At 58.2% G+C, this 21,896-nt stretch overlaps 6 protein-coding genes across 6 annotated transcripts; 2 read left to right on the top strand and 4 right to left on the bottom strand.

The window, feature by feature from the left end:
• Positions 1–178: 178 nt before the first annotated feature.
• On the bottom strand, positions 179–2,264 carry PG985_010480 (TAP-like protein-domain-containing protein; the record flags this gene model as incomplete). The annotated part of the gene is made up of 2 exons (XM_066830248.1): positions 179–1,150; positions 1,260–2,264. 2 exons carry the CDS (start codon positions 2,262–2,264, stop codon positions 179–181), a joined length of 1,977 nt encoding a protein of 658 aa, XP_066680930.1.
• Positions 2,265–2,669: 405 nt separating this feature from the next.
• On the bottom strand, positions 2,670–4,382 carry PG985_010479 (uncharacterized protein; the record flags this gene model as incomplete). The annotated part of the gene is made up of 1 exon (XM_066830247.1): positions 2,670–4,382. One exon carries the CDS (start codon positions 4,380–4,382, stop codon positions 2,670–2,672), a length of 1,713 nt encoding a protein of 570 aa, XP_066680929.1.
• Positions 4,383–5,088: 706 nt separating this feature from the next.
• Positions 5,089–6,300, top strand: PG985_010478 (uncharacterized protein; the record flags this gene model as incomplete). Its single annotated transcript, XM_066830246.1, has 1 exon — positions 5,089–6,300. The coding sequence occupies one exon, from the start codon at positions 5,089–5,091 to the stop codon at positions 6,298–6,300; it is 1,212 nt and encodes a 403-aa protein (XP_066680928.1).
• Positions 6,301–7,087: 787 nt separating this feature from the next.
• On the bottom strand, positions 7,088–10,951 carry PG985_010477 (uncharacterized protein; the record flags this gene model as incomplete). Its single annotated transcript, XM_066830245.1, has 3 exons — positions 7,088–10,217; positions 10,363–10,773; positions 10,836–10,951. The coding sequence occupies 3 exons, from the start codon at positions 10,949–10,951 to the stop codon at positions 7,088–7,090; spliced, it is 3,657 nt and encodes a 1,218-aa protein (XP_066680927.1).
• A 1,022-nt stretch (positions 10,952–11,973) lies between these two features.
• PG985_010476 (uncharacterized protein) lies at positions 11,974–12,697 on the top strand (the record flags this gene model as incomplete). The annotated part of the gene is made up of 2 exons (XM_066830244.1): positions 11,974–12,045; positions 12,116–12,697. The coding sequence occupies 2 exons, from the start codon at positions 11,974–11,976 to the stop codon at positions 12,695–12,697; spliced, it is 654 nt and encodes a 217-aa protein (XP_066680926.1).
• Positions 12,698–13,415: 718 nt separating this feature from the next.
• Positions 13,416–21,552, bottom strand: PG985_010475 (Compactin diketide synthase; the record flags this gene model as incomplete). The annotated part of the gene is made up of 9 exons (XM_066830243.1): positions 13,416–14,063; positions 14,133–17,423; positions 17,504–19,830; positions 19,901–19,967; positions 20,058–20,187; positions 20,256–20,377; positions 20,468–20,738; positions 20,807–21,136; positions 21,230–21,552. The coding sequence occupies 9 exons, from the start codon at positions 21,550–21,552 to the stop codon at positions 13,416–13,418; spliced, it is 7,509 nt and encodes a 2,502-aa protein (XP_066680925.1).
• Between the last annotated feature and the right edge of the window lie 344 nt (positions 21,553–21,896).

Below are 21,896 nucleotides of genomic sequence, written 5' to 3'. Positions count from 1 at the left end.
TCGATAAGATCGACCAAATGTTTCGTGATGAGATGTTCAAGCTAGCTCGTGTCACTAGGAATAACTGCTTGAATATCAATAATGCAGATATGTCCATCCAGGCCATGATGCCCAAACTTGCCTCCTCGACGTAATAGTCCTTGTTGGCGCATGAGTATCTCCTGATCTCCCCAGCCCATTAGATAATGGCCCTCGGTGCCCGCCAGCCCCAAGAATCTCTAGCCACATCTCCCACCCCAAGTACACCGACCTCACTCATCCGCGGACAATCCTGAAACGGCTGGCAGTCCGGCTTACACACCACCCCCTCGGCCGGCACCTCCCCCGTCGCAAAGTACCTCTTAATGTAGTCCTCCCTGCACCTCCCCGGCGAGAAAAGACTGCCATGCCCCGCATTCTCCTGCACCAACACCCGCGACCCCGGATGCCCCCGCGCCATGGCCACCGCATTGGCCAGCGGCGTCACAGGATCGTACCGGCTCGACACAAACAAGATGGGCGCCGCCGGCACGCCGCGAACCCCGCGCGCGTCCGCGACGGGCGTGGTCCAGGGCCCGTCGAAGCGGTACCTAGGTCTCACGCGCCACCCGGAACACCCCAGGCGGACCTGGGCTTCGAGGTAGGCGAAGTCGGCGTTCTGCCGCCTCTGCAGGTCGGCCACGTAGTCGGCGAACGCGGCCGCGGTCAGGTTCGTCTGCGGCTCGCCGTCGCCGCAGGCCACGGCCGTCATGGCGTCGGGGCCCCAGGTGTAGGCCGGTGGTTCCGTCTTGTTGTGGGTACTACAACTATCCTTGTGCGTGGGGGCTTGGTTTAGGCTCGCGTACAGGAGCGTCAGATTGCCCTGCATCGCGTCGGACAGCAGGCGGGCGAGGGCGGGGAAGTCGCGCTGGGGCTGGTAGAGGGCGTGGAAGATGGCTTCGAGGACGTCGTGCTTGGTGACGGCGACGAAGTTGTTGGTCTCCTCGAGGGGCGCGACGTGGGGGATGGGCTCGGCCCCCAGTTCCTTGAGGAAGTGGCGCACTCGGTCCCGGATGGCGGTCGCGTCGGCGTCGTTGGTGCTCCATAGAGCACAGGCCGGGCCGGCGCGGAAGCAGGTGTCCCAGAAGTGGTCTAGGACGTGCTGCGTGTCCTCGAGGGCGGCGTGCCACGACTGTAATATTGCCACGTTAGCCTGCTGACTTTTCCACTCGTTGAAATACGACCCGAGTAGAGAAGGAACCTGTTAGGGTGGGATCCAGTCCCCTTGAGTATTTACTTACCGACGAGTGATAGTCGTTGACATCCTCCACGGCTTCCAGAATGACGCGCCCGACTTTCCCAGGGAACATGGACGCGAAGTAGTTACCCAGAGCCGACCCGTACGAGAACCCCCAATACTGGATGCGACGCGTGGGGTCCGCCTCCGTGTCGTTGTCTGCGGACCGTAATTCGATCCTCTGTTGCGTCTCCCCTTCATCATCTGCTCCAGTCCTGGTCGTGGTGGCGGCTGACCCCGCCAGGGTCTCCTTCCGCAGCTCGTCCAACTTGTCCACAATAGCCACCATATCCCTCGCGACGCTGCTGGTAGACATGAACCCCCAAATCCCCCCCTCCCTCCCCGCCCCCCGGTTCTTCCCCTCGCACATCCTCCCAAACCCCTTCGCCCGCGCCATAGCCCGCCTCACCCGATCGAGGTCTCCCTGCCCCCCGTCCTCTCCCGACTCGCCCACGGCCCCCAGCCCGCGGTCCGTCCACCACGCCGTCCCGCGTGCGAACTCGTCGCCCCCGTAGCAGTCGGCGCGCGGCTCCGTCAGCCCGACACCCCGCGGGTCGAAGCTGAGGATCTCGTAGTGCCGGCCCAGCGCCTCGCTGTCGGCGGTGCGCTGGATGACCTCGCTCGCACGCAGCATGAAGCCGACGCCCGAGCCCGAGGGGCCGCCGGGGTTGACGAGGATGGTGCCGCCGTGGCGGGGGTCGGACGCGGGGACCGTGGCGGGGCGGGCGATGAGGGCGAGGGTCACGGCGGAGGTGGTGTTGTTATTATCAAGGTCAGCGACGGACTCTGAGGCTAGCCAGTCGAGTGGGACGACGAGTTTGGCGCATTTGTACGTCTCGCTGTAGCAGCTGGTGTAGTTGAGTGAGGTGGAGGGTGTCACGGTGTTCCAATCAAAGTCCGATATTGCGGGGACAGATGTGGCAATGGCGAGATTGGCGAGAGCGAGAAGGCCACCCGTCAGTAGAAAGAGTTTATGGCCCGCATGCTTGCGAGCTTGAGATGATCTCATCGTCAATTGATCTTCAAGTACAATCGCGATTGCCCTGACATCAAACCACTTCTTGCTAAACTGCGACGCAAGTCCGTGGCTTTTTCCGTTGTCAGATTTGCGAATTTTGAGCGCTTATCTACTCATGACACTGGGTGACGCGTTCGGAGCAATTGGTTGCCTTGACTGTGCCGCATGGGTTAGTTGGTGGCGGCGTATTCCGAAGCCGATGGCCAGGAGCAATTGAATCCCGAACCCCACCCTATGCCAAAGCGTTGGACTAGATCAGATAAATGTCCGAAAAAGTTATTGGCTCATCGTCGAAAGCTTCTCCCGACATGAACCCATGTAAATAGCTTCAAAAGGTTCCTGTCAGCTGCTGTCCGTTTGCAGAGAATGATTTTTAAAGTGGTGATTGAGAAAGGCTTACCATTCACCCACAAGCTCATACCGCTTGGGCGCACTGTTCGACGTCGGCGAGGGCTCCGTCGGCCGCAGTGCGAGTGGCACCCGACCCCTGGAGAAGACACAGATGACATCGCCGACACGAACGGTGCCGTCCACGAGCCCCATGGCACCGCCCTCCGCGACGACGAAGGCGCGGCCGCTCAGAGCACTGTACAGCGCGTCGTTGTACCGCTTGGCCAACGCTGTATCGCAAGGTTGCCTTTGCATCTGGCTGGACCAGGCGAGCCAGAGCGCATCGGCCGCATTCGGACCCAGCACTTTTGCCTCCCGGCTTGGGCCCTTCATACGTACCCGGGCAGCAACCAGGGTCCTTCGAAAAGCGTCGTCGAAGGCGCCATCGTCGTCTGGGTTGATCATTTGCCGGGCCACGGACTCGATGTGCTGGATGGCCCGGTATATCCCCTCCTGGCTGTCAAAGTCCTCCGATTCGAAACCGTGCCGCCACTTGACCCGCCCTACGATCTTGCCCCGGAGACGGAGGGTGTTGTTCTCTATGCGGAAAAACGAAGATTCGTGCAGCAGTCGGCCCGCGGCTCGGTACCCGTTTGGCCAAAGCAGAATCCGCTTTCCGCGCAGAACCGTCCAATCTGGACACCATGTGGGCAGACCCTCGATTCCCCCCTGTATGTTTCTGTTGTGATGGGACAGGACCTCTAGTGTGCCAGAGGTTTCCATCATGACCTCGGCCACATCTTTGTACAAGTCCACGACAGAGCGGGTGTAGTCGGGCGCTAGGCGTGGGCTCTCCTCAATGAGCTTATATAAGCTGTAGATCTTGTCCCGCGGGTCCAGCGCCTGGTGGCCGCGAAACCGGTACACCACCGCAGCCAGATCCGGCCGACACCCCGGCTCCGATGTCTGGTAGGCCTGTCTCGTGGACCACATGTGGTTGATGGGGGTGTTGGCGATGTGCCGGATGAGCCGGTGATGGTCGGGCCGGAGCAAGCCATTGAACTTGTAGTCGATCAAGACCTGCAGAGCCTTTCCGAAATCTTCATTGGGAAGCTCTGCTGTTCCACAGACGAATACCACTTGTCGGGCCACGGCATACTCCTGAATTACCCAAGCGCGCATCCACCAGGGACGCTGCATGAGCCGAAGCAACCTCTGCCAAGACTCCGCCCTCCGGGGATCGTCGAGCATGGCAGTGATGAGGTGATGATGCTCCGTGCCGATGTGCATCTCGGACAACTCGGAAAGCAGACCGATCGCTTCATCGCTGCCTTCGGCTCGTGGTCCGAGAAACACCACGACTCTGCTCGCGTTCTCATAGATGGCCCACATCCTTTGGACGTGGGTGCTGACTTCGGACACGTCGGACTGGTTGATGCATAGCGCATCGGCCCAAAGAACCCGGTTCCTGTTTTCGAGCCGCAGGTGGCGCAAGGTTATCTCCAGATTTTTGGTTACCGAAAAAGGACGGTCGTTGACACTGATTTGGACCTTGTCGGTGGCGTCGCCCCATGTATACGACAGGGCTTCATATTCACTCTGTGTCTCCCCGATAGTGGATTCCAGCAGCCGGCATTGGATGGGGTCGTCAAACCTACCCGGCAGCAGAGTAAAGAACCTGGTGGCCCACTGGTGTGCTTGCGTAGACTTGTGATTCATGACACGGTCTGTGAGAGCGCGATACAGGCCGCGGGCAGAAGTGGGGCGTGACACACTCATTGCAAGCGCATCAAAGGCGAGGCACCAGCCGGCCGGATGAGCTCCTCCCGGTAAAAAGGGAACCAGCTGAACATTTCTGTCTATGGGTTGCTCGATCCCGCTTACGAGAGCGCAGATTCGGTCTGGCCGAGCGGGGAACAATGCCAATGAACCCCAAGTCGCCGAGTGCAAGCAGCAGCAGGGGTTCCACCTGCATCTGGCCAATGGCGACTGGGCAACCCGGCGATGGAGGGTCGTAACCTTCCCGGATCGACCCCCACGGTGCTGCCACCAAGTAACGTAGCGTACATAGGAGGTGAATGCAGTCCTCTCACAAGCTGCCTCTCACCACCACCTGCCAGGGTACCCAGCAGTTCATTCGCCGCTGGTATAAAAGGACCGAGCGCGTTTTCTAGCGCCGTACGCCGTAAATGCGACCAATCAACGAAAATTGAGCCCCGGGAATCATTACCAGCTACCGGGTCTGGTGTCTTCCTACATACGCCAGTGAGACTGTCGATAACAGCCAAGCACACCTTCAGATATCAAACTACGCAAGATGCCACAAAGGTGGTAGTCGTCGAGAGTTGTACAAACTGTGTACGCCCGGGACATGCATAAATAGGCGGGCTTCCCCTGCTGTACACGACTGGCAGTACGCGATGGATAGATAACACTTTGTGTTCCAGACACTGTCGATCCGCGAAATTCGAATGCAAAGAGCATCATGGATGTAGGGATGAGTCCGCCTAGGCTGTGGATCACGGGGGTCGGAACACAGTATCCTCCGCACACTCAGACCCCCGAAACGTTCGAAGAACTCGCCGGGAGGTTTTATGATGTGGATAAACCGGGGTATGTAGTCCCCCGGGCATCTTGCCCCACCCCCATACTCCTTGGCAATCGAAGCGATCATGCTGACCACACCACGCCCCCCCCCCCCTGCAGGCTACAGAAACTCCTCAACATCAACCGCCGCACCGGCATCGACGCGCGCCCGGCCATCCACCACTACGAGACCGGCTTCGGCTGCGCCCCCGAGCCCCCCAGCATCCAAGCCCTCGACACCTTCTTCCGCGAGCACGGCGTCCCCCTGGCCGCGGCGGCGTGCCGGAAAGCCCTCGCCGAGTGGGGCGGCCGCCTCGCCGACATCACCCACACCGTCGCCGTCACCTGCACGAACCAGGGCACCCCGGGCTACGACATACTGGTGAACCGCCGGCTGGGCCTCGACGACAACGCCGCAGAGCGCGTTCTCCTCCACGGCGTCGGGTGCGCCGGGGGCGCGGCCGTCCTGCGCGTCGCCTCCCAGCTGGCCCGTGGCGCCGCGGCGAGGGGCCGGCCGGCGCGTATTCTTTGCTACGCGTGCGAGCTCTGCACGCCCAACGTGCGGCGCGAGTTGGCCGAGGCGGAGGCGTGCGTGGATATGGACCGGCTCGGTATCGCCGGCATATTGTTTTCCGACGGGGCCGCGGCCTTTGTGTTGTGCAATGACGCTGGCCTGTTGGGCGGAAACAATGATAGTAAGTCAGGAGGCAGCAGCAGCCAGCCGCTCTTCGAGGTCCTCGAGTGTGGAAACGCGACCCTCCCGGACACGGTCCAGGAGATGAGCCTTCTGGTACGGGAGGACGGGTTCCGGGCCGTGATCAGCCGCAAGGCGACCGAGCACACAAGAAAAGCCATTCTTCCGCTCTTTCAGCGGCTCTGCTCGTCGTTGCCGGACCGCGAGACCTTGCAAGCCGACCCTGCCCGTTTCGACTGGGCGCTGCATCCCGGAGGCAAGACCATCATCGCGGGCGCCCAGGAGGAGCTTGGGCTCTCCGACGACCAGCTGCGGGCTACCAGGGAGATCTACAGGACGAAGGGGAACTCTTCTAGCGTCTCGGCGTTGGCGGTGTTGGATCTGTTGCGTCGACTTGGTCGGGGAGAGAGCATGTAGCAGTAACTTCGTTTGGACCGGGGTTGGTGTGCGAGATGGTACTATTAAAACGTTGTCATGATGTTGAAACGGCAGGAGTCGGGATTGGCGCGCAGAATCCTAATTACGTTAACTGTCACTACTAAAGTAGTTGTACTCCGTACTAGTACTCAGATAGTATTTGGTATTATCCTTTTTCAACATACTAGTCCCCCCTTCTCTCTCTTTGAGACGAGCTCCTTGCCCATCATTATTGATGGATACATGTAGATCCGGCATCATGTAAGTTTCAGTGACAGGCTTAAGCCCCTTATCTCTACTAGCGTGTTTAGTTAGCTGTTCCCTTTGCATATAGAGGCACTGCAGTGTTGTAGTCTCTTATATATTCTCTTCTTATTAGGTAGCACAACATATACCATCGCACGCGATTTCTCGTGTGACATATTGCTACATCGCGGAGCCACTCCACGCACTGTACACAAATTGCATTTTAAAAATACATCACAATCAAATCCTATGTCGTCCTCGTTTATCAGGCCGCTATTCATTCTGTTAAACCGAGCTAAAGACAAAACGCCAAAAGATGGAAATATCCCGTAAACTCCAGAAATCAGGCAGCTACAACCATCAGGAGCGAGTACAAGGCTGCCGATCAACAAAATAATGAACTCAATAATCCTTCTCGTAGTATCCGGTGGCTTGCTGAAGCACCAATGTGAGGTCTAACTCGAGACCTCTCCAGCTTTCACACTGTGATGAGAGGAAGCAGTCAGTAGACGATAAATGAGAAATACTGGCGATTTCATCATTATGTACTCGTGTCCATTGGGTCGAAGTTTACCCAGTCCTCCGGCCAGTCATCATTTCCGGCTTCTTCATTCAACAGGCCGTCGGGTAATCGTTGTGGTGGCCCCAACGAGAACCGCTGTCCACTGATACTGTCTTCTGCACTGAAGAGTCGCTCGTCCAAGTCGATGAGATGAGGTCGTGGAGTTGAGTTGTTGGTACCGCATGATCCCGAGTCTAGCTCGTATTCCATCAAGTCGATAGAAGCCTCCATTCGCTCTCTAGGTGCGACAGTGAGCGGTGAGTTTATTGTGATCGAGTTAACACCAACACCCTGATACAGGGAGTCTGGAGGCTCTAGTTCGTTCGTTTTAGATCCTCCCTCGTGAAACGAGCGTAGAGAGACTGGACACGTCCTTTGATGAACTCCAAACTCAGAGTCGCCATGCATGTACCGGTAGGTCCCTGCATAACAAATACAAGTCTCTTCAAACGACTTCCAATCATCTTGGTCCCACGGCCTATGGTCTCTTAAAATGGTCTCGGCTACATGGTGAGCCCTTTCGGAGGCAGACTGGATCGCTCGAAAATACTGCCACCTATATGTACATGTAGTTTGAACACCCCTTGCTAGGAGTAGCTCAATCATATCAATTCGCCCATTTTCAGCAGCAAACTCTATTGCAGTTCCCTCGTAACAGGAAGTGTTATTGCAGTCGGCGCCACTATCGAGCAATAATGTAGCCAACGGAATATGCCCAATCATGACAGCAATCTGAAGCGCAGTGGGATTGTTGTCATTTGTAACGGGGGAGTTCACCTCCGCACCAGCCTCAAGGAGCCTCTGGACAAGACTCAAGCTACCTTGATTGCAAGCAGCCTGCAGTGCGTTTCTTCCCTGGCCCAAAGTTGGCGGGAGGGCGTTCACATCTGAACCGATTTCGAGAAGGCGTAAAGCGACACAATCAAATCCGGCCTCAATAGCCGCTTGCAGAAGGGTGGGATACTCAGTGTGCTTCCAATATTTGACATCTGGGGCCAGATCTATCAAATCATGGATGCGTCGCGGGTCGATCGGAATATGTGAGGAACCGGAGAAGTTGTTGAGAGATTCGTAAGAGTTCATTAGGGCAATGACAACGTCTATGGCGCTAGGCTTCGGAAGTGTTTGAAGCAAGAACCCCATTGTGGCTTGGTTGGCTCCAATTCCTACTGCTAATCCCAACAATGACGCAATGCCATGACCTATAGCGTCTTCTGCAGTGGATAATATGGTCTCCACCCTGTGGTATCCGTTTTGGTAGTGAAGCTCATTGAGATAGTAGGCTTCATCAAGGAAAAAACGACTCCATCCTGCCAGGAGACAACGTACGCCCCAGATGTTATCGAAATACAAGTGACTTTCTCCTGAAATATGGGCTTGATAGGTTTCAAAAAGCCCTGAGTATTCGAACATTTTGAGCGTTTCGATATCTTGGAACGAAACTGCAATAAAAAATGCAGCCAGCTCAAGATATGAACTCGTATGATCATTGCTCAATGACGTTTCTCGGAGGCCAAGCATGTATTCAATCGTCGAGCGATCCCTCAAGGATTGCGCAGCAAGAACAGCTGCTATCAAAGCAAACGGATCGTACCTTAAAGATCCATGCTCTTTCAAGCAGTCAACGAGATCTGTTCTACCCATGACGATGGCGTCGGCGAGTGCAGTTTCTGCTCCTCCGCAATTCTCGGTCCAAGTGAGATTTACGAGTTCGATGCTAGAAAGAAAGCGAAGGCAGTCGTTCTGTACAAGAGACAACAGCGAACAGCTTGTCATGTCTATACGGAATCCCAGAAGGTCCTGGAATTGGTCGAATATATCTTGCCGGATAGCTTCCATGATGTCGTCTTCCTGAACCTCGGCCCCCGCTTGGAGCAGCAACTTAATCGCCCCGGTCTGGCGATGAGCTAGTGCTGCCCTCAACGGTGTCCGTTTCTTCTGGGATGTCTCTTTTTCGAAAATGGCAGGTTTGCCATACCTTCTCCCAATAAAATAATTAGACCACCAGTTGACATCCACGGTCGTTTCCAGTAGCAGTTCTATTGCGTCAAGATTTCCCACTGCCGCAGCAGTTATCAAGGCTTCCCCCAAAAGCATTTTTGGGGTTTGCGGATCCTGAGCTCGGGACACAATTTCTAACAATCTTGGGAACATGGTTTTGTCCAGGCTATATGTAGCCTCACCAAGCGGCATGAAGTGTACCCAAGACTTGGCTGTAGATAAAGCTATGTCGTACCCTTGAGGTACCTCGTCTTGTAATAATCTGGCCCCGCAAGGAACGATGTTTTCAATGAACTCTTGGTTGTTGAATCGGATTGCATAGAGCAAGGCAGAGGCCGGCGAACGTAAATCCGTGGAGACTTCGATCTGCCAAAGTTTGTCGAGAACCAAAGCGGCTGTCGTTTCATTGCGTTGGCCATCGTCTAGCCAGGCAAGAATTTTCAAAAGCTTGGATTCTCTTATTTTTGTGCATCGAGCCAAGATCCAATCGACAGTCTCGAAAGTATTGTGTACTCTCCAAGAATAATAAGGTGAACTGCGACTTGTTTCAATGTAGCGAATAGTGTTGATGCCAGTATCGTCAATAGTAGCGCCGTGTGACGAAAGGAAATCTGCTGTTCTGATATCGCCATTGTTCAGTGCCAATTCGATTGGCGACGAGGCTCCATGAAATCCTGGTTCGCGAATGATTGATCTGTTGAAAAGCTTCTTCACACCCGGATGAAACGCGACCAAAGTTTTGAGGAGGTCCAGTCGGCTCGAGCAAATGATGCTAGCAAAAGCTTCTTCGAGAACGGCTTGAAAGGTCCGGTCTTCTGTAAAAAAGATACCGTTGAAAGAGGACCCTATCATCAAGTACCACTCAAAGATACCTATCACACAACGGTCGTATGTTTCCGCATCATGATTGAGCTTTTCGGACAACATGTTGTTAGAAAGAAGGAAAGTCAACACTTCCATGACGGCATGGAGGCTGTTCAGCCCCTGGCCATGGGCGATTTGATAGGCCCGTTCGTCGTGGGAGTCTGGGGCTTCATCAGGCATGTGACAAGCTATGTCGCGGTATGGGAAGTCGAAGTTATGCATAATCCTTTCGAAAGCACTGAACCTAGGGTCTAGATTAAGGTTCATGATGTCTGAATTGGTGATGAAACGGGCAAGACGAGTGGAAGATGGGTCTCTATTCTCGTGCGAAGTGAATACTTCGTCCAACCGTTAGCATATGGCCCCAATGCCTTGACTTAACAACATACAGTCGCTGAGCTTTGATTGAAATCGCAGCCAACGCAAGTTCTGTTCCACGGTAATAGCTGTAGAGACAGGGGTGGACACAGAGATCACCACGTCGGATGGGATCTCTGGGCTTGGTGCTGCAAGACATTAGCATAAGTGACTTTTCCTCGCGGAAGATAATGAGCATTGCTTTCAGAAAATCGGGGAGTGGACGCACATATGCGATACGAGGGTCTTTCCAGAGCGAACCTGTGGTTCCTCCAGCCCGTTTTGATCCTTTCTGGGGAACCTGTACCCCGGACACAAACACAAGGCTGTCCTTATGCATGGCCTTTCGCTTCCTGGTCACATGGGAGACGTATTTCCAATCCTTCTCCGACAGGTTCTTTTTCAACTTCCATCGGCCTAGCTGCTGAGTCCATTGCTTCTGGCTGAAACACTGTTGGCTAGCATCCATCGGCTTGCGAAAGATTGGGATCAGAGGCAAGCGCACCTTGCTGTACATCCATACTTTTGCTTGAATGTCTGTTGGATCTCTTTGAGGGACTTTCTCTCAACGATATACAAGTTTCGAACCTCATCCAAATGAGGGTCCCAGTTGAAGTCCATGCTGTTCGTGGTCGTTGAGGTCCAAGCCGTTGATTGGGGAAATTGTGTTAGGTAGAGACACGTATAACAAGGCTGTTATACGTACTGTTAGGTGGGAAATATATACGTAGTGCTGAAACAGACTTGAGGAAAGAGTGAAGAAATGCGTTCACGTGACTTAATGCGATGCCAAAGTCATACACAGCTGTAAACACCCGGATTTGACCTACGTGGCTGGTACCCTGCAGGTTTCGGCGACAACGAGGGGCAGCTGGTAAAGAGATGACGCCCAAGTCGAATGGGGAAAAAGGAAATGGCGTCGAGGGGTGCATTCAGTGACGCGAGTGTGCTGGTATTGAAGAAGAAAAAGGAGCAGCTGGGATAATAATGTTGGCAAGAGTGACCCGAACTTGTTTGTTGCTGTTGGGATGGGAATGGGAAGGGCCAAGATACTTTTGGCGAAGGGCTTTCTGCCATTTTTATGTTGGGTGGGAAGCTGCCTGAGGCTCTATCAGTACAACAGGCTGCTTATGCGCGATCCGATTGCCCTGTGCTGATTCGTTGGCTCTAGAATTTCCTGCCCTTTGAGCGGCCGGGGTGTTGAGCTCTCCTGATTGGACACATCTAAAATTTCCACCCCAATTCATAGCATCTACTTCACAGCCTACTTTACATTGAAAGGTAGGGGTGGTATCTTCATTGATTGGTCGAGTCTAGAATTTCTTTCTGGTACGTACCAGTAATCTTAACAGCGAAGGGCGGGCCACGGGTCAGTCTAGAAACCCAGACATCGTCTACACCGAGCAAGCTCCCTTATTGGAGAAATCTAGAATATCATGCATGATGTATAGTAGTGAAAGCAAACAGGTCCATGTCCTGTCGAAGCATTCCGTGTTACTGACAGGCAACGGAACTGATATATATAGTTGTGAAAATCTCTATGAAAGCTAACGGTCCAACTCATCCCGCAATCTGGAAAATCCTTCACAGATCAAGAAGATTCCGTACTGACATCAACCCTCCATACGCTCCGTGATCCGAGAATGTCTCCTCGAGACGTTGCTTCCACCTCATCTGACCAGGCCAATACGGACCGAGATGTTGACACACGCGGTGTAAGTCACCTCTCTTTGACATAAGACCGTCCCTCTCTTCCACTCCAGACGAAGAAACTAACATTAACAGGCTACCAAGCTCAACTGTGGCAGCTCGAACCAAGGAAAGCACCGTGGCGGGCATGTCAATGCCAGCAGCGAGGCACAAAACCCGCCTTCGTCGTCCAGGAAGCCCTCTCGGAAGACCAAGCCAAAGCGAGTTCATATGCCCCGCCTCTTGAGTCCAGTGGGCACCCATGCCTCTCCAACTATGGATAGTGGGAGCTTCACATCGTATCAAGCAACGCCGGGAAACCATGTTGACAACATACACGCGTACAGCTCATCTCATTCGGTATACGGCTCAGTCGCCCACATCGGAGGCGACCCAGCTGCTACTGACGCGTGCTTGTCCATGGGTCGCTGGCTGAACGAAAACCGTCAAGACGAACCCTTTCATGCATTCAACCTATACAACGGCAGAGACTCCCCCAATACTGCTGCACACGACACTTTTCCCATGACACGATGGCTAGACCAAACCCGCCAGGACGAGCCATTCCGTGCCTTTACTATGACTCATGGTGATTACTCTGACGACAGAGCTGCTGGGGCATACTCTGATTCATTGTGGGCTGGTTGCGAAGAGGAGCCTGAAGAAGGCGATATTTGATTCTACGCGGACTTTTTGATATACATGGAGGAATGGGAACGATTGCTAATGATTCTACGCGAAGTGTTGAACACAAATTTCCTTGGAATTTCTTTCTATTACGTTGGGACGAACTTCGGATCACTGCTCGTCAGTTCGCGTCAGTTGGTCATGTTTTCCTACTCATGTTTCCCATATTTACTCAATCTTTGACATCACTCGATATTTTGATAATTGAATTGTTCTCGATTCCTTTTGGATAAAAAATTCGAATTATAGGTATGGCATTATTGTTGGTAAAGCTAGTTCAGGGGTTACCAGCAGTTCTAAAAAAGGGCATCACGTGCAGTGCACGGATCAGCCCCTCGAACAAAAGGAGATGGCAATCCCCGCCATCGCCATCGGTAGATAGGACACAGCACAATACACCACTTGAACCCACACCAACTAACGCATAACCATAATCGTTCGATATTTCACAGTGATAAACCAAAATAATTCCTGGACAGCAAGTCTATCTAGGCCATCTGTGCCCTTATGTCCTTAGCCAACGCATCCAAGTGCCGCGCCGCCACAATGTCCTTGAGCGCCAAATCAGCCCCATACTCGCGCCGAATCCAGTTCCGCAACTCCACCGACACCAAACTATCAAGCCCGTAATGCCGCAAGCTCCGCTCCGGCAGGATCTCCTCCCGGTCCATCATGGTAACCATAGACACCTTGGTCCGCAACGCCTCCATCATAGCCTCGGGCGACGCATCCGCCCTCCTCCCCCATTGGCCCCCATCGCCCCTCCAGCAACCATCATCTGGCCCTGACTATTCTGCCCATCGGCCCCCTCCTCGCCGCCCCGCAGCCGCATCGCCCGGAGCGGGTGGAAGTGCTCCCACGGCAGCGCCTCGGGCGTCGGCGTCGCCACGAAGGAGAAGCTGCGGCCCTGGACGTTGAGGTGGGAGGAGGGCCCGAGCACGGCGGCCCGCACGAGCGTGTGGAGCTGGGCCTCGTCGAGGCTGAGGCCCAGCGAGCCCTTGAGCCGGTCGGCGATGCCGCGGTCGGCGACGTAGCCGACGCCCTCGACGACGGGGAGGCTGATGGAGACGGCGGGCTGGCCGCGGCGGAGGCGGTGCTCGGAGAAGGCGTCGAGGAAGGTCTGCGAGTGATCTCGTGTTAGAACGGGGGGTTCGAAGCGGTTGAGGGGGATGATATTACATACCGAGGTGCCGGCGTACATGGACTGGCCGAAGTGGCCGATGATGGCGTCGACCGACGACAGGGAAATGAAGAAGTCCAGGTCGGGGAACATTTCATGCAGCGACCAAGCCGCGCGGATCTTGGGCCGGGTAATGTTCTGGTAGTCCTCGAAGGACGAGTTGAGGAACATGGCGTCCTGTCAGCGACGTTGGTTAGCAGCTCTCCCTCAAAGTGTAAGTACTCATACAAGCAATGTTCGACTTACGCGCAAGTACAGAGCTCCATGCACCACACCCCGCACCGGCGGCATACCCTTCATCTCCTCCCGGGCCTGGTCGAGACTTTCGCGGGAGCCAACATCGCACGCAATCGCCCGCATGCAGACGTCGGTCCCCTCGTACCGGGCCAGCAGCTCCGCTACCTTGGGGCTCGACGACCCGCTGCGTCCGAGCAGGACGACGTGCCTGGCGCCCTCCTTGACCATCCACTCGGCCAGGGAACGTCCAATTCCACCGGTCCCGCCCGTGATGAGGTACGTCGCGTCGGGCGCCAGCAACGTCGTCCTCCCAGATGACGACGAAGCAGCAGTAATCGCCAGCGGACTGCGCTTCTCCGCCCACACCGTCGCCTCGGGCCCCAGCGTCAACACAATCTTCCCCACATTCTGCCCCGACTGCAGCTTCCGCAGCCCCGCCGCCATCTGCGCGATCGGGATCCGCGTGACCGGCTGAATCGGCCGAATCGCACCGCTCCGGTACAGGTCCGCGATCGAGGCCAGCCAGCCCCGCATCGCGCCCGGGCGCGCCCGCTCCGCCATGCGCACGTCGAGGCTGTGGAAGCTGACGTTCTGGAGGAAGGGCCGCATGGCCAGGTGGCTGTTCTGGAACAGGTCCTTCTTGCCGAGCTCGACGAAGCGGCCGTGCGGGGCCGTCAGCGCCCACGACTGCGCCAGGAGCTCGCCGCTGAGGGAGTTGACGACGACGTCGACGCCCCTTCCATTCGTTGCCAGCAGGATTTGGGAGTGGAACTCGGCGTTCCGGCTCGAGAAGATGTGGGACGGCGGGATCCCGAAGGTGTCAGTCAGAAAGGCGCGCTTCTCGGGTGTGCCGGCGGTGGCGAAGATCTCGGAGGCGCCGAGGTGCTGCGCCAGCATGATGCAGGCCTGGCCGACGGCGCCGGTGGCGGCGTGGATCAGGACGCTCTCGCCGCGCTGGAGGCGGGCGGTGTCGACGAGGCTGGCGAGGGCGGTGCAGTAGGCGATGGGCATGGACGCCGCCTCGGCCGGGTCGAGATGCTCGGGCAGCTTGTGGGCCATGGCGCTGGGGGTGCGCACGTAGTTGGTGATGCCGCCCTCGGCGATGGCGTAGAACACCCGGTCGCCCGCCTGCAGGTCCTGGACGTCGGGGCCGGTTTTGATTACAACGCCCGCGCCCTCGAAGCCGGGGGCGTGCCACGGCAGGGAGCCGAGGACGAGCAGGAGGTCCCGGAAGTTGACGCCGATGGCGCCCACTTGGATGATGATCTCGTCGCCGGCCAGGGGCTGGTGGAAGACCTCGCTCGTCACGTCGCGGAAGAAGATGGAGTCCGGGCTGCCGACGGCATCCACGGTCATGGAGAGCGCCTTTTCCGTCTCGCCCCACAATTTAGTCTCTTCCTTGACGACCACGCCTGCCTGGATGGCGAAGGTCTCGTCCGCCGGCGCATGCGGGGCCAGACGGGGGACGTGGACCATGCCGTCGCGCATGCAGTACTCCTGCTCGTGGAGGGTGTCCGGGTCGCCCAGCCGACGGGCCAGGTTAACGATCGCATCGACGCCGGCCCCGTCCAACGTGGCCTGTTCGAGCAGCACGAAGGCCTTCGCGCTGTCCTCGATGCGAAGCGTGCGCAGGAAACCCGTCGCAAACGCCGCGTCGGGATGGGCGTTGACGGGGACGACCCAGAGCACGTGGGCGGCTTCCAGCAGGGCGTGTTGGAGGGAGGCGAATTGCTCCGAGGACAGGTCGCGGAAGATGCTGTTTTCCGGGTCGTCCACGAAGATGCAGGTCGTCTTCTTCGGATCGGTAGCAATGGGGTTGTCTTGGATTTGTGACACGCGGGACTCCACATCCGGCAGCTGCCCCAGCTCCTGGCAGATCTTGTCGGCGAATGCCGCAGTAGCATTCAGACTTCCAGCCGTCGAGACGGGACAGATGCTGAAACACCCCACCGCCTTCTCCGATGACTCGGGTACATGCCGCCTGGTAGACCACATGGCCGTAGCGAACTGCTCCGGCTCCCCAGGGTAGTCGTCCACATACCCATCCACCCCGCTGAACCCAGCCTCCCCCAACAACGCGTGCCAGGAGTCCTTGGTCAGCAACGGCCCGTCGACGGACCGGTACTGATCTTCGGACAACCACCACCCGGGCAGCGACGCAAAGGGGAACACGGACGGGATCGAGGCCTGCGTCAGCTCCAACAGCGCCAGTTTGCCGCCGGGCCGCAACAGCGCGCCGGCGTGTTTGACCGTGGTCACGATATCGGGCGTCGCGTGCAGCACGTTGGACGCGATGACGAGGTCGTAGCTCTGCGCGACGAACCCCTGCGTGAGGGGGTCCTTGCCGATATCCAGCTTCTGGTACGTGACGTGCCTCGACCAGCGCCGCAGCTTCGCCGCCGCGTTCTCGAAAAAGCCGGCCGAGATGTCGGTGAAGGTGTACTGGACGCGCCCACCACTCACATTGTCATTGCCCAGCATGGCCTCGAGGACGGGCAGGGTGGCGCTGCCGGTGCCGGCGCCGATCTCGAGGATGCGGAGCTCGGGCCGGCAGTCGAACAGGAGGGCGGCGTAGCCCGCCAGGGCCAGCGTGGCGCGCTTGGTGGCCGGGTCCTGCTCGTAGTAGCGCGTGAGCAGGCCGTCCTCGAGCATGATTTCGAGGGGCTCGACTTCGCCGCGCATGATGGCGGGGAGCTTCTCGCCGACGGCGCACTGCATTTCCCCCGATGCGCTCTTGCAGGAGACGCTCTTGATGAGTGCTTCTACGTCTGCCTCTTCTCCTTCAACCAGAGGCTGCCGGGCCAATAAGCGCCGGGCCCATGCCAGGAACTTGGCAAGATGAGGCGGTCTGCTGCTCTCATCCGCCGCCTCGTCCACGCTGTTCAACATCCGGCGCAAGAAGTGAACCGAGACCGTGTCCATGTCGCGTATAGCCTGAAGCTCCTCCCTCTCCGCCGCCGGCGGCGTGATCGTCTTCGCCAGCTCCGCCCCCGGCACCAAGTCCACATGGGGCGCGTACCGCATAAAGTACGTCCTGGGCAGCCCCTGCAGCAGGCGATCGTCGCCGACCTGCACAATCGTCTTGAGCGCCATGTCGTCGATCTCCATGACGGGCCGTGGGGACCCGTTGGATAGATCAAACACGACGATGCTGAGGTGCAGGTTCCCCGACTTGAGGTCGTGCGAGATCTTCCGGCTGACGACGGTGAGCTCCCGGCCCGCGTCCAGGGGCATGGCGGGCGAGAGGCGCCAGCGGTGCGTGTTGGTGGGGACGTGGACGGGGCGGGGCCCCTCGAGCTCCTGGATGACGCCGATGGCGTGGCAGCACGAGTCCAGCGTGGGCGGGTCGACGGTGATGGGGGAGGGGAGCGGCCGCCGACGCCGGCCATGATGTCGCGGAGCTGGAGCTTGTGGATGACGGCGCCGGGGAGCTGGCGCATCTCGAGGGTCGAGAGGAAACTGGGACCGTAGAGGACGCCGTTCTGGCGCTGGAGGGCGTACTCGGCCTCGTGGTCCAGCAACTGCGACGCCGGCTGCTTTTGCTCTTGCAGGAGGAGCTCGCTCGCGGCCCGGACGGTCGGGCTTTCCTGGAGGAACGTCTCCCCGCCGCCGCCACTGCCGCCAGATTCCTTCTCGACAAGGCCGCGGCAGTGCACCGTCCAGCCGTGGGTGGCGCCCGACCACGACGACACCTCAAAGGCCCAGACCGTCGCCGACGCCACCTCGGTGCCCATGTCGGCCGGGCGCAGCTTGATCGTCAGGTCGACCAGCTCGTCCTCCTTGATGCTCAGGCTGCGCATGATATGGAACTCTCGCACCAGCACCGTCGTCGTCGGGTCTACTGTTACTGCCCCCTCCGCGCCGCCGCCGCCGCGGTCCAGCTTCCGGAACGCCTCCACCGCCAGCGAGAAGAAGCCGGTGAGGGGGAACAGGACCTCGCCGGCGATGTTGTGGTCGCGGATCCAGGGCAGGTCGTCGAGGTTGAAGACGTGCCGGTACGCCACCTCGTGGCCGTCGGTGTAGGGGCTCCGGGAGCCGAGGAGGGGGTGGGGGGCCTCGCCGCCCAGCAGCTTCTGCGTCGCGATGCGGGGTTGGTGGATGTACCGGGTCGACTTGTTCCACTCGTAGGCCGGTAGGTCGGTAAGCACCTTTGCGTGGGCGTCGGAGGTCTGGTTGACCTCCCCGAGATTGATGTCGTAGCCCGCGACGAAGAGCTTACCCGCCAGGTCCAGCATGGCATCTATCGCCGGGGTTCCACGCAGAAGGGAGGGGCAATAAGTGAGAGCAGGCCTCTTGTTTTGGGGGTCCCTGGCCCTGAGGGTCTCCATGGTCTGCATGGTGGGAGTCTTCAACGCCGAGTGCGGTCCCAGCTCAATGGCAAGCACAGGCTGATCCTGCTGACCCGTGAACTCGGACAGAGCCTCCAGGGCCTTCACAAACTGCACAGTGCCGACGAGGTTCCGCACCCAGTACGACGCCTCGTCCACCGTGTCGGCGACCTCCTGCCTTCCCGTCACCGACGACAGGAAAGCCGGCTTGGACTTGGACGCCGACTCCCGCTCGGGCGACTGCTGGCTCGAGAGGCAGAACGGCTGGATCGACAGCCGGTACGACTCGGCCGCGCTCTCGACGTGGCGCGAGTGGTACGCGATCTCCACCTTGAGCCGGCGGGCGAAGACGTCGCGCTCCTGGCACTTCTCCTGGATGTTCTCGATCACGTCCAGGTCGCCCGACAGGGTGACGCTGTTGTGGCTGTTGACGGCCGCGACCGTCACGTACCCTGCGCCCCCTCCCTCTTCGGTCTCTGCGTCGATGAGCTTCGCGGCCTCCTCGGCGCCGACCCCGACCGCCAGCATGGCGCCCTGCTCGAGACCCTCGGCAATGACCTCCTGGACGGCGATGCCGCGGAAGTAGGCCACGGCGACGGCGGCCTCGAAGGAGATGAGCTTCGCCGCGTACGCGGCCGCGATCTCGCCGCTCGAGTGCCCCACGACGGCCGCGGGCGCCACCCCCCAGGACTGCAGCAGGGCGACCAGCGCCAGCTGCACGGCGGTGCAGGCCGGCTGGCAGATCTCGGCGCCGTCGATGCGGGACGCGGCCTGGGCCTTGGCCAGCTCCGCGGTCAGCGACCAGGGGGCGCCGAGCTGCTCCGTCAGGAACCGCTCGGCGCGCTGGATGGCGCCGGAGAAGGCGGGGTACCGGTCGAGGCCCGCGGCCATGCGGAAGTACTGGGCGCCTTGGCCGGTGAAGATGAAGACGGGCAGGGGGTCGCGGGTGTAGCCCGATTTGCTCGGGGTGGAGAGCAGCTGGTCGCCCAGGGTGATGGTGGAGTTGGCGGTGATGGCCATCCGGTGGCGCGGGAAATGGGTTCGGCGCTGGCCTAGGGTGAAGGCCAGGTCCATCACGTAACTCGACGAGGTCGGGTGGAGGGCGAGGTGGTCCTTGAGGGACGGGACGTAGGCTGCGAGGCTGGTGGAAGAGGCGGCAGAAAAGACAAACAATTTCTGATCTTGTGCCGATGCGGGCGAAACACCACTGTCGGAATCGGTCTCTTTCTCTGAGGACGCGCTGTCGCCGTTGACGATCGGGACCACAAGCTTTTCCGTTCGAATGGAAACTTCGTCGGCCGCTGTGGCCGTGCAGCCGTTGGTTTCCGGTTGCACCGCGTACTGCTCCAGGAGTACTGCGGAGTTGCTGCCACCGAATCCTAAAGAAGCAGTTCATTCAGTGGTTGTTGTGAAGCGTGAGTTGGAAGAAGATTCTGCGACTTTACTCACCGAAGTTGGTAACGCAAACGCGCTTTTTCGATCTGGTAGCAGGCCAGGGTATGGGCTCGGTTAGCACCTGGTGATGGCCGGTTTCGTCAGCTGGGCAGGATTCCTCTTGGAGCAAACGGTACAGGTCATAGGCTCTGCTTTGGGCTCTGCGACTTACTGCCAGGCGCCCATTGTGTGCGATTTCCGGATTGAACTTCTCAAAGTTGGCATTGGGCAGCATGCGTTGCTTCTCCAGCATCATGACGGCTTTCACCACGGAGATCAATCCACTTGCTCCTTCCAGATGGCTGCAAGAAGTCAGCTTCATGTGACATACAGTGAGAGTAAACAGGAACAGGCACGAGAAACTACTGACCCAAAGTTGGACTTTGCCGACCCGATATACGTCATGTCCTTGTGCGCCGTCGAGTTGGCAATCACATTCATGACCGCTCCGGCGTCAATGGGATCGCCCGCCTTCGTCCCCGTGCCGTGGCCCTATTGTATGATTAGAGACACTGTCACCAAATCAAAACAATCTGAATTGATCTCGCCATGGTCGGGTAGACTTGGCCTATATCTTCTTACCTCGACAAATGCCGTGTCCCCGGGATCCAGCCCGACAGACTCGTGCAATCTCGCCAGGAGGCGCTGCTGAGCCATCTGCGACGGCATGGTGATCCCCTGCGTGCGCCCCGAATGGTTGCACGCCGAGCTCCGGATGATGGCGCGCACGGGGTCACCGCAGGCGATGGCGTCGGACAGGGGCTTGATGATGAGGCACCCACCGCCCTCGCCCCGACCGAACCCAGACGCTCTCGAGTCGTAGGCGAACGACTTGCCCTCTGGGGACAGCGCACTGCAATATGTCACTTTTTCTCAGCCACCGAACTTTTCTCTCATTTAAAGCAATGCTAGCAGACTTACCCAATCGCCGCCAACGAAACCCACATCTCCGGCCCCGAGACGACGCTCCCCGCCACCACGAGGGCGGCCGCGCACTCGCCGGCCCGCAGGCTGTGGCAGGCCTGGTGGATGGCGTAGGTGCTGCCGGCGCAGGCGGCGTCGACGGCCAGGCTGGGGCCCGTGAGCCCGAAGAAGTAGGACAGGCGGTTGGCCGTCAGCGCCGGGGAGAGGCCCAGGGCGGCGTACTTGTTGGCCGTGGCGAGGTCCTCGGCCAGGCGCGCGCTGTAGTCGGAGAAGGTGGCCTGGGCGAAGACGCCGACGTTGGCGCCGGCGAGGGCGGGGAGGGTGAGGCTGTGGGGGGAGGGTTCCGGCATCAGCAAATGTACATCCGGGACAAGATTTCATGGCACTCCTCTTTCTTCGCTGTGCTCGAAGGTCACTTACCCTGCGCTTTCGGCCGCCTCAAAGGCGCATTCCAGCACAAGTCTGGTCTCCGGGTCTATGGACCGCGCCTCTTCGGCCTTGATGTTGAAGAAGGAGGCATCAAAGGCGTATATGTCGTCGGGCAGGAAATGCCCGCCTTGGGAGTTGTGAAAGCCCGACTTGTTCTCGGGGTGATAGAAGGCCTCGTGGTTAAATCGGTCCGCCGGGGCGCCTTGGGACCATGCCGACTTGGCCTCGGCAAGGAATTCCCAAAGGCCTTTGCGCCCGACTCCGGGGGCCCGGTAGGCATAGCCGACTACCGCCAATGGTGCTGTGGGATCCATTGTAGCTTATCGTTAATCGTGTAATCCGGGTTCGTCGTGATAGGAAAGTGATGATATGGGTATCTTAGGTACGCAATGGTCAATCACACATGCAGAGCGGCAGTGGTAGTAAGTCACATCGAAGAGGGACACACGATCCCTAAAGCCTATATACCCAGATCTGCACATGGACTCAGAGTTACCAATCCTAGTTATTTGATGCAAGCCCTAGTCTAGTAGAGAAGGGGATAACGGGATCGCTCGTATGGGAAGGCCCGATCCGCCCATTGATTGTTGTTCTTCTATCGTTGGCTGGTCATTGCCTATTTGGCTTGTCTCAGCCATAATAGGGCCCAACATGGAGC

Source organism: Apiospora marii (assembly GCF_038362585.1).
Source record: "Apiospora marii strain CBS 49790 chromosome Unknown utg000007l_segment0_segment0, whole genome shotgun sequence".
NCBI classification, from domain to species: Eukaryota; Fungi; Ascomycota; class Sordariomycetes; order Amphisphaeriales; family Apiosporaceae; genus Apiospora; species Apiospora marii.
The sequence above is the reverse complement of the archived record's forward strand: the minus strand, read 5'-3'. Positions and strand labels throughout refer to the sequence as shown.